The following is a 12364-nucleotide window of genomic DNA, read 5'->3' as shown; positions in this document are numbered from 1 at the left end:
CTTTATGTGGCCTGTTCAAGAGTTGGAACAGCCAAAAATCTGTTTGTCTTTGCACCTGAAGGAAAAACTAAGAATGTCGTTTATCAAAAGGCTCTCGAATAAGTAGTAGAAGATTACTTCACATTACTTGGCCAATTTAGTTAAATCTGTGTGGAATATCTCTGGTGTTGAAATATATGTTGTAAAATGCTTCTATTAGCTTAGTTTTTGCCTTTTAATAATTACATTTCTATCTATTTGTTTTGTGGTTTTTTTGTGCAGAATAAATTTTTGTTAACACATTCTATTTTGCTAACAGCAGTTATTACCCCGGGCGAAGCCGGGTAGTACAGCTAGTGAGCAATAATTGTAAAGAAATACTATAACTGACCAATCATACTTCAATCACATTTTAAAAAAAACAAACAAATAGTCAAAAACTGCCAAAATATGTTGTTTCTGAAAACTGTATTTTAATATAACAGCTTCTATAAAAAAGAATTTAAGTTAGAAAAACTTTCATATATATATATTTAAATACTTTAAAAGTGCTTTGGGTTCATTGCACTAACATTCAAAAACACTGTCCTCGGCTAAAGGAATGTTTGTGGTGGTCCTGACTCCTTACACAGAGGTTACTCTCATTACAACCTCACCAGACGTACTGTCCTCTATGGAGCCTTCAGGAGACGTTCTCATTCTGTTGAACAAATGTAGGAATACGTATCCACATTGCAGCCTGGGAGAGCTTAGGCGTGTCGGGTGAACCAAGGTCCTGGGTCGGAATGCCGTTAGTGGTAGCCACAATGTCCTACTGGTTGAAGGCACAGCACGGCTGCTTTCTTCTATGTCGGACGCTTTGTCGTAATTTAACACATCCCAGTGCAAGTTCACGGCTCTCCATCTCCTGAACACCTTATAAACAGCTGCTCCTTCGTGGACAATTAAACCTAGAATCGCACAACATTTCCATATTAATAACGTCTGGAGATACATTTACATATCCGATGAATGAACAATTACAGCTGCTGTGGGCCAAAAAAGCAATACCAAGCCTATGGCTGGCTTCTAAAGAATACATAAAAAGCAGTTAGTCAGTAAGCAAGGCACAGATCACTAGGTAAAGGGCTGCTTTCACACATGCACAAAAAAAATGGTGGTATGTAGATTGTATCTGATTTTTTTTTTATTAAAGGGGATCCTTTATTTCAGGGAATGTAGAAGTGCGGAGAATGTGATGTGTGAAGAAGTGGATCAGCGCTAACATCTTATACCTAATTGATCTTCCTATTATTTACTATCGATCCCAATTAATTTTACATTTTACCGATATTGACACATCTCCCCTTGTACCACATGTAAGGTAGCCATGTGATAAAGTGGTAAATTACATCACCATAACTCTCTAGATTTCTGCAAATATGAAGAAACTTATACAAAGTTATCACCAACTTTCACCCACACACTGGATAGGTGACCATTGGTTGATAATGAGGTCAAACCACTGAGACCCCTGAGACAAGTCGGGGTTTCTGATGTGAATGGAGCGTTGGTTGAACATGCACTTTATCACTCTGTATGGAGGCGCTATAGACAGTGAATTGAGAAGTAGTGCACATGCTCGACCACAGCTCCACTCACAGAAGGGTCACAAAGATCTTTGGGGGTCCCAGCAGTTGGACACCTCCAGCAATACACCACTTGGCCCATAGACAAGCTGTTATCCTTGCAATAGAAATAGTTGTCATTAATCAGAGATGTCCCTGTCACTTGCCCTGAGAGATGACATGTTTGGTCAGTGGTAATCCAGCTGAGGGGTAACAGATTTTGTGTATTCTACACGTTTGTGTTACAAACACCTATAGTGTTCTAGATTTGTGTGGTGTTTAAAAAACAGATCCGCTAATGGAGAACATAACAGATGACCGTCCATTATGCACTTTGAGTCCAAAAAGGTTTATTGATGTTATGATCCATTTCCCATAGACCTCAATGTTAAAAAAAATGGATCCAGTTGCTAGCTGTATTTTGAGCCAGGCCAAAAAAATTGTGCAGAATATATTATTTGCTAGATTGCAATCAAACAGAATACAGTTAAGGACATTTCTGCTCCCATTCAAACGCATTCAAATAAATGGATTGTGTACCGGATTTTTTATGTCCATTTTTGTCATCCCAAAATAGATTCAAAAATGAAAATAACAAGCAACCTCTATAAAAAAAATAATAAATCAGAAGTGAATGTTGTAAAGAAGAAAGAAAATCACTGGCCACTATTTTGTAAGTGTTGTTCATGTTATTTATTTGCGGTAGGTTGGATAACCTTTTTAATGTTTTTATCTACAAAAATGAGATAGAATGTGAGGACCATCTGGGACAGCGACTAATGTGAATGATGATATATCACTGTATAGCACCATTTAATATGATGGCACAGAGGTACCCACCGCCTTACTGTTTTCATACTATTTATGGCATGATAGTATCTAAATCACAAACACAAAAAATCTAGATATCTAAAACAACTCTCCTAAGCCATCTATATCGGCATATAGGTCACAGAAAGTTTAATTAAGTGATGTCTTATCCCTTAGAAATCCATGTTTTTCTTATACAATCATGGACCAAACTGTTGACATCCTTAAAACTGTTGCAGAAAATGAAGTATTTCTCTCAGAAAATTATTATAATTACACATGTTTTGTTATACACATGTTTATTTCCTTTGTATTTGAACAACACAAAAAACAGAAATAAAGGCAATCAGGACATAATTTCACACAAAACCCCAAACATGGGCTGCATAAAATTGCTGGCACCTTTACAAAATTGTGGGTAAACTACTTTGTTTCAGGTATGTGATCCTTGTTCAAACTCACCTGTGGCAAGTATCAGGTGTGTGCAAAAATCCGGTTGGAAGGTGTAAGAAGCTTGTTGATGGTTATAGGGAGTGATTGATTGTAGTTATTTATTCCAAAGGGTGTGCAACCAAATATTAAGTTGAGGGTGCCAAGAATTTTGTAAGGACCATTTTGGGGGTTTTGTGTGAAATTATGTCCTTTTTTTTCTGTTTTTTTTGTGTTGTTCCAATACACCCAAAGGAAATACACATATGTACAACAAAACATGTGTACTTGCAGTAATTTTCTTGGTGAAACACTTCATTTTCTGGAACAATTTCAAGGGTGCCAACACATTTAGCCATGACTGTATCATGTAAATGTAAGATCTACAGATTGGACATAGCTCTCCAGGTGAATCTGCGTCCAGAGCTTATTTTACATAAAGTGTGAGACATATAATGACTGACAGTCCTGATCTACATGTCACACCCCGGTAACTCCTCCTTTCATTAAAATAAGCTCTGGAGGCAGATTCTCAGGGAGATCGAAGATGCTCATTTACATATAAGAAAAACGTGGATTTCTCTGGAATAAGACATCGCATTGCAGATATCAAGGTATCATTTTATTCATCTTTTTAGTATTTACATGCCCATGCAGATGGCTTAGAAGGGTTGATCCTTCTAATAGACGCCATTTAATGAATATATTTAAGAAAATATATATTTTAAAAGAATAGAACATTGCCATCAGCCTGAAGCGGCTTACAGGGAATATGTCAGCGTTTCCTCATTATTCCATTTATCCACAGCTTTATATTAACTTGCCGTACTAAATGACAAACAATACTTGAATGGCCTGCAGTAATCCATGCCCTTCTCATGATGCTTATGGTCAGCTTGCCTGGTAATTACTAACAATAATCGTTTAATGATGTATTCGCTGCCTGGAAATGTCAATAAATGTCACACATTGTCTTTCCGGTCCCTGTTCTAATTAATTGTATGCATCTACACAGTGACGTCCATGGCACAGATCTGTGCTGATGGTATCAGGGTTTCTAAAGATTACATGCCACGTAAGCCATAACTGTACTCATATCAAGCAGCATTCCGATTTCTGAAGACTTGGCCCGCAGATATTACGCTGAAATACGATTGTGATTACTGTCACATTAGAATACCAATAAGGGTATCTAAAGTATTGATGCTGTCATTTGTAGGAACATCAACTCATTTCTACAGTATAAAAGAAATGAATATGAAACACCTATATAATAATAATAGGAACCGTACCTATACACACTAGGTCCATAAAGCCGTACATGCCATAGCATATTTGAAAAAGGATGTCTCTCCTTTGCCATACCGCATACGGGCTGAACGCTGACCACAGAAGCCACGTCACACTCGATACTAGGAAGAGTGATCCAAGAATGACTGCGATCATTTGGACTTTTTCCACCAATGTCACTGTAATGCGCTGCCACTGAAACACAAGGAATAGTTAGCACTTACATAGCAAAGGTCTGATTCTGTAACCAAGAAATCAATCAGCGGTAGGACCTTGCACGTCACGATCTACATATACAAATGTTTATATAGGAATATGTCATTACACCACGACGTCCAATCAGAAATAAGCAGAAGGCCTAAAACCAGTCAACTCATTTGGGCTAAACTGGAATCCAGTACACAGACTATGGAGAAAAGGAGTTACTGGAAATAAGCAGAACCTTTATTTCTCATTCGTGATTTTTTTTGTTCATTAAATTGTTGCAAAATCTGTTTATTAGTGGTTTTTATGTTGATGAATTGTTTAAAGGGCTCGTTCAGTACTTTAATGGCCTATTCATTTGATAGACCATGGATAACAAATAAATATGCCATTAATGTTGAAGCACATTTACTAAAATCTTCAGTACAAGTATGATTTTTATAGGGGCCAAGTCCCCTATATGAAGGTTTAAATAGTTAACTTTCAGTTTTCGGAGGGACAGACATTAGAAAACCCAAGGGAATGAATTATGGAAATGGTCTGCAATATATTTATTTGTCAATGTCCAACTGTCATATAATGTTTTACGTATATAGCTTGTTAATTAGTGATGTGTCCACATGTAATGGGTGGTTCATGATTTTAAATGTTTTTACCCTACAGTCCTCTGACAACTATGATCAAGAACACTGTGTGCGTTGGAAAAAGTCAATTATTATGAATGGGAAAGTGGCTCAGTGGTTAGCACCACTCCAAAGACATACTGACGGGAATGTAGATTGTGGGCCCCAGTAGGGACAGTGATGATGTGCTGTGAAATTAATGATGCAATATGAGTGAGTGAAATAAATAAACAAAATATGAAGACATCAAGGATTGATTTTATGATCAAGAAAAATGAAGCGCCATTTCCATTTTTGTCTACTTTGTGGAGTTTTATCTGGCGATCATCAAGAGGATTGGAATCTGCAAAATAATCAGTGGCCAGACATTAACTGGGTATTTTCTAGTTATTAAATTGCTTAAATTAGTTAGACTGCATGAAAATAAGCAAGTTTGCAATTGACTTGCTCTTTCTATTTGCAGTCATTCTCCTTCAATGAAAACGTTTATATTTCACAGTGTACAGCTGTTTTCTATGGAGCTTGACCACCAGTGGCAGCCCAGATCCTGGCAGAGTGTTCACAGTAGTTACATTCCAGGAGAGGAGTTAACTCTTAACACACTAGTAAGCTCTGTCCAGCTCATTAATTTCTATAATGCAGTTTGCTCCTCATATCCCTCCGTCTTCCTCTCACAATCTCTCACTCACACCCCTCATCACCCAGGATAATGGCTTTGAGTTTTATGAGCTATGTACTCTCTATATATGCAAATACAGTGATAACAGTGCACATTCTAGAACAAACCACTGATAGCTGAATGTTAAACAGCAGAACGTGTGCTCAGGTTTACAGTCCTACCAATACTGCAGTTCAACTATTCACCAGAACTGTCACTCAAGAAGAAGTGCCTGCCCTGCCATAAACCAGGGAGTAAGGTGATTGTAGGGGTTGTGAACTACTGAAGATACAACTTGAGAAAAGTAATTTTATGAGAAGTGTGATGAGTTACAACTTAAATATATATTCATCTTACAATGCATTGCTATACAACTGTATTTAAATATATAGCTAAAATGACGTTCCACTTTGAAGCCCATAGGCAAAGGTAGCAACTGTGGGGGCCTTCTGTAGGATCCCAACTGCCTGACAACTGATCAGTCCCCCATTGCGGAGGCCAATGGGTACCAATGCATGTGTGCACCGACAATGGCAATATTGACATTCTACTGTAAGTGACTAACAGAGGCACTGAGATAGATAAACAGGAGCGACTGGAGAACAATCCAGCTGTTTTAGGCATATGTTGGCTCTGTACCATAGCCGTCATCTCCCTGGCATGGCGTGGGCTCTGCTCCTGATCCCGCTCTTTATATGAAGATCTGACCTGTGATGTACTATTCTTAGGCTATGTGCGCACGTAGAGTATTTGCTGGCAGAAATTTCTGCAAGGTTTCTGCATTTCTTGGCAGCAAAAACGCTGCGACAAAAACTTGCATTTTGCTGCAATTTTTGGTTGGTTTTGTATGCGTTTTTGTACAGCAATGAAAGCTTTTTTTTAGCTAAATAAAGATATTAAAAAAAGTTTTGTGATGTAATTTCTTGGTTCAACACCACGTTTTTCATTCTGATGCAGTAGCATCAGGGTAATGAGATAAGGGCTTGGTGTCAGCAGCTGTCATTAACACCAAGCCATAGGCTTTGTAATGAAAAGGTGTTAGGCCGACACCCTCATTATTAAGTAGATCAATAAACACAAACAGACACACAAACAAACACACATTGTCACCAGCCTATGTAGGAGCGTTAACAGAATGAACCTGCATAGGCTATAACCAAACAGCAACTCTTAAAAAAATGAAAAAAAAAAAAATGTGTGGGCTCCTACGTAATTTTCATAACCAGCAGAGGGAAAGCCAATGGCTGAGGGCTGATGTTAATATTCTGGGAAGGAGCCAATAGCCATAAAGATATTAATATCAGCTCACAGCTGTTTGCTTAGCCTTTACTGTCTAGTTTACAGGGGAACCCCAGAAAAAAAAATTACATAAGGTCCCCCTATAAAATCTAACTAGCAAAGGCTAAGCAGACAGCTGTGGGCTGATATTAATAGCCTAGGAAGAGGCCATGGATATTGGCCCCCTTCCAGACTAAAAACATCAGCTCTCAGCTGTCCCACAAAAGGTGCATCTATAACATGCGCCAAATCTGGCGCTTAGCCTTGCTATTCCCACTTGCCCTGTAGCGTTGGCAAGTGGGGTAATGGTTGGGGGGGGTTGATGTCACTTTTGTATTTTGTTTGTAGGTGAAATCAAGCCCTCAGGTTAATAATGGAGAGGCATCTATAAGATGCCTCCATTACTAACCCCATAGTGATATTATAAAAACACACACACCCAGAATAAAGTCCTTTATTTCAAATAATGACAGACTCCTTTATTGAATCTAAATTAAACCATACTCACCTAATCCACTGAAGCCAACGTCTCCTGCAACAAAAATAAAATAATAAACCACAATATTCCTCACCTGTCCACAGAGAAAGATAATCCATAATGTCCCGAGACGATCTTGATAACTTTCAGTCACTGATGTGACTGCTCTCAAAGACAGCCGGCAGTACACTGACAGGAGGTAATTGCTTCTGCAGTGTATCACTGAGATGCTGGGAGAGAGGTCACTGGAGTTCATCAGCTGATCAGCTCCGCTGATCTCCCTTACGGCACCACTGCTCTGTGAGAAAGTTCTCACACAGCAGTGGTGCCACAACTGAGAGCACCAAAGCTGATCAGCTGATGAACGTCGGTAAACTCTCTCACAGCAGCTCAGTGATACACTGTGGGAACAATTACCTCTTGTCAGTGCATCGCTGGCGGCCGGATAAAGCAGTCACATCTTTTGATGTGACTGTTCTAAATGTGAGATCGCCGTGGGACATTCTGGATTACGCGGACTACGCTGGACAGGTGAGTATATGGTGGTTTTTTATTTTAAATTTTTTATAGGACACATGGGCATCCGGGATTAGGCGTTAAGGTGAGTATATGTTGTTTCTTTATTTTACATTTTTTCTAGGAGACGAGGGCAACGGGGATTTGGTGTTAGGTGAGGATAATGTGTTTTTTTATTTTTATTTGAATATGAAGTAATTATTTTACTTTTTTTTAAGTGTAAGCACAGGCGTCGGCTGGTGAGAGCCTATGTCTCCCATCAGCAGCTCCTGCCATCACTGTTATCAGTGACAGCAGACATAGCCTGATGGGAGGAGTACTCCAATCAGCCCACGTCTGCTGACCTTCGGTAAGCTATTTAGTGAGGGTCACAGCTGCAGCTCACAGTCACAGCTGTGGGGTCACGCTGACATCTGACAGCATGAACCCACCGTGCTCTGACTGATGGTCTTACTGGCGGTAGTGTTACTGCCGATAAGAATCACCGTGCCGGTGTTTCCCATGCTGTCACACAGATGACAGCGTGGGTAACACCATAGGAAGCTGGTAAAACGCAAACAAAAACTCAGCAAATCCGCAAACATTTTTATACTTGCATCTTTGCTGTGGATTTGACTGACTCAATTGAAGTCAATGTGTGGAAAACGCTAAAAATCTGCATAAAGAATTGACATGCTGCAGAAAATAAAAGCAGTGCAAATACTCAAAGGAAATTTACTGATCATGTGCACAGCACTTCAGGATTGTCATTAAATTAGTTTGCATAAGGATTCCATAGTGTTTCTGGCCCATTTCAACCTTGAAAAAACGCTGTGAAAACGCATCCATAAACGCACCGTGTGCACAGAGCCCTAAGTGTTTAATTGGCCCACTTTTTAAGAGCTTTGCTTGCTGTCTATAAATGAAAACATTGTTATTTACACTCTGAGAGTGAAGAAAAATCCTGACCATGAGGTCCTAGTGTGCAGAAGATAATTTGTTAAAATCTAGGAGCTATAAGTGAATATTTTACTATTTACTGACAGCAAGCCAGTAAAGATCCACTTAGAAATGAGATGTCGGAGCATGATAGAAAGCTTGCCTTTCACAGTACTTTAGATTTTGCATGTCTGTGGCCTCCCATATTATTACAACACATAAAAGGAACCTGGGTTTTGCCACCCCATCTTAGTATTATTAATAAAATTACTAATTAAAATAATACTAAATCCAGGTTAGTATTAATCTATGGTAATAAAATACCAGATATGAAGGTGCTCTCTCGCTATACTCATTTGAATACATTATTTTATAGCATAAAGACCATTTTTACCAGTCATCTTATCTATAAACCATAATCTTGGTGACTACTCCCTGGACACTATAGAATTTTATCAACAGGCAAAAACACAACACCAAATAATACACAAAATAGAAAAGTATTTATATAAAAAAAACATAGATAATAAAGAGCACAAACAAATTGCTCAATTACAAATAGTCCATTCGTGTATAAATGAGTAATGTAGGAAACAAGAGGGAGGTATGGCCAGATGGACAAGGGCAAGGAGTACAACCCTGGGCTCTGGGCCTGACGTCTATGAATCCTACTAATCAGTGTACGGTGTACACAGCAGATGTCCTAAAGAAAGAAGAAATGTGACTAATACGAAACATTATATAGTTACTATAGATTGTAGAAATGGCTTATTATAAGGGATGTATGAATTGTTAGAAACCTGCCGGCGTCATGAATTACAAAATTAAAGGAATTTTCTGGTTTCTCGGGTCCAGTCGCAAATCTCCATCGTAGCACTGATCTGTCGCCTGGCTCACTCACCCTCCCCGGGTCCAGTCGTGAATCTCCGTCATAGCACTGATCTGTTGCCAGGCTCACTCACCCTCTCCGGGTCCAGTCGCAAATCTCCGTCATAACACTGATCTGTTGCCTGGCTCACTCACCCTCTCCGGGTCCAGTCGTGAATCTCCGTCATAGCACTGATCTGTTGCCAGGCTCACTCACCCTCCCCGGGTCCAGTCACAAATCTCTGTCATAGCACTGATCTGTCGCCTGGCTCACTCACCGTCCCCGGGTTCAGTCGTCAATCTCCGTCATAACACTGATCTGTCGCCTGGCTCACTCACCCTCCCCGGGTCCAGTCGTGAATCTCAATCATAGCACTGATCTGTCGCCAGGCTCACTCACCCTCCCCGGGTCAAGTCACAAATTTCCGTCATAGCACTCATCTGTCGCCTTGCTCACTCACCCTCCCCGGGTCCAGTCGCGAATCCCCGTCATAGCACTGATGTTAGAGTCTGTAGTGCCGACATCATGTAAACAGTGCTACAGCCAATCAGTGAGCTCTGTGCAGTCTGTGTCGTTAATCTGAGACAGACACTGTGCTCACCTATTAGCTGCAGTGTTGTTGATGTGATGTCCGCACAATGACTGTTCATGCTAAGTACAGGTATTCGGTATCATGGAGCGGACAAATATTTCAAGGGCTTTTCCCATAAACAAAAGTAGATTTTAATCAATAAATCTTGGAATAATAATTTCTACAATTGGACGTGATTAAATGCAATGTTCCTGTGCTGAGATAATCTTATAAATGTGCCCCTGCTGTGTACTGTGTAATGGCCGTGTCTGACTGTACAGGAACATGGTCTGATCATACCATAGCTCCTGGGCAGGGGAGGACACAAAAGAGAGTATACAGACATTACAGCAGGGGATCACAGAATATTCTTTCTGTGAGATAAAACATTTCCCTGCCTGTTTTCAAGCAATGTTTTACATCAAAGAAAGAATGAGCTGTGATCCCCTGCTGTAATGTCTGTATACTCTTCTTCATCCCTCCCCTGCCCAGCAGCTGTGGTATGATCAGACCATGTCCCTGTACAGTCAGACACGGCAATTACACAGTACACAGCAGGGGCACATTTATAAGATTATCTCAGCACAGGAACATTTTATTTAATCACATCCAATTGTGGAAATTATCATTATTCCAAGTGGGTGATTCCATGGTAGCTTACGTTACAACACAATATAGTAACTTACATCACAAAGATGATGGTAACTTACCTGGCAATAAGTTTACTCCAATGGATGGTAACATATTGTAACGTAAGTTACTATACTGTGCGGTAACGTAAGTTACCTACATTTCTTGTAATAAAAACTGTTGCTTTTAACTTGAGAGGTTAAAATACATTTGTTAAAGTTGCTGGGACTGTGGTATTTTAATACAATAAAAACCGTGCTTCTCCCGTTTACCAGAACAGAACGTTTGGCAGACTCATGAAAGACAATTGCCTTTCCTTTCTTTGTAACTTAAGTTACCAAGTAATAACACTGAATTTTGTATTTAATTTTATTGTTGAAAAATCAAACTGTGTTGAAACCTATGGAGAATAGTTTAATGTACAATATACATTCACTCCTTTTTGTGCCTGCCTACAAAGAACAGTCTGTAGCCGGTTTATGGCTTGTGAATGTAACGTAAGTTACCATGGAATGACCCCAAGATCTATTGATTACAATCTAGTTTTCTTCATGGTAAAGCCCTTTAAGTGCACATTCCCACCTGCTTTATTGCCATTTATCTGATCCCTTTTCTGGATCTATGAAACCAGAGCTGTCAAAGAAGAGGGGGTGGAGATAGCGGGAAAACAAACAGGTGGGAAGATGCACATGAATGATTGGCCCCGCCATGATGCACTGAGCCCCTGTGCTTGGTTTGAACAGTCATTCTGTGCTGACGGAGTCCTTTTAACATACATTGGACCCAGAGCTGGACCTGTGAAGGGTGAGTAAACAAAAGTTTGTTTTCCTTAAAACAAACTGCAGACAGGGTTTTTACGAAATGGAAAATGCCTTTAAAAGGATATTTTACTACACTATGTAAGGACACTATGTAAGTATAAAGGGGGAAATGATCAGCTCAGAAATATGCTGCCAAAAGTGACGGAGAAAGCCAGAGAGTCCGGCTTCCCACATCCACACTGAGTAACTGACAGACCTTCCTACCTACAGACTCATAGAAGCAGAGCATTCAGTCACTGTGTGCAGACGGCGGACATCAGAAGCCAAAGCCCAATAAAGCAGGTGAATTGTGGGATCTGTCAGACTAGGTGGTGCTCAGCTGTCTTGTCTCCAGCGCCATGCCCTATGTCCTCCTTGCCATGCAGCAAGCTCCCTGTGCTCTGAAGCACATTGGCCTACCAGGGTACCTTGGCACACATCTCCGATTTCACGTGCTAAATCTTTATAGACAGCCTGAGTTTTCAGTTAGCATGGTGTCCACTACCACATCGGCGGGCTCTGCTTTTTCTTTCAAGGGTGCCTCCTGACATATCCAGCTCTAGCATAACTGCTGGACTCTGCTACTGAGGTGCCTCCTAACAAACCCAGCTCTGCTACAACCACTAGATTTTTCTACATTTTCACAAGCATGCCACCTGACAAACCAAGCCATGCTAAATCAATGAGAACTTCTACAATGACACA

General features: G+C 40.1%; 1 protein-coding gene across 1 annotated transcript in view; it reads right to left on the bottom strand.

Moving 5' to 3' along the window:
• Positions 1-429: 429 nt before the first annotated feature.
• Positions 430-12364, bottom strand: part of MARCHF11 (membrane associated ring-CH-type finger 11) — a 61538-nt gene continuing 49603 nt past the window's right edge. Inside the window, exons 4-5 of the mRNA XM_077267632.1 lie at positions 4118-4310; positions 430-929 (exon numbers count right to left, since the gene is read on the bottom strand). Coding sequence (XP_077123747.1) covers positions 604-929; positions 4118-4310 — 519 coding nt within the window. The 3' untranslated portion in view covers positions 430-603. The remainder of the gene's footprint in view (positions 930-4117; positions 4311-12364) is intronic.

The sequence above is a fragment of the Ranitomeya variabilis genome, chromosome 6, assembly GCF_051348905.1.
Source record: "Ranitomeya variabilis isolate aRanVar5 chromosome 6, aRanVar5.hap1, whole genome shotgun sequence".
Classification (NCBI taxonomy): domain Eukaryota; kingdom Metazoa; phylum Chordata; class Amphibia; order Anura; family Dendrobatidae; genus Ranitomeya; species Ranitomeya variabilis.
Note: the sequence above shows the minus strand (reverse complement) of the source record. Positions and strands in the feature narration are given on the sequence as shown.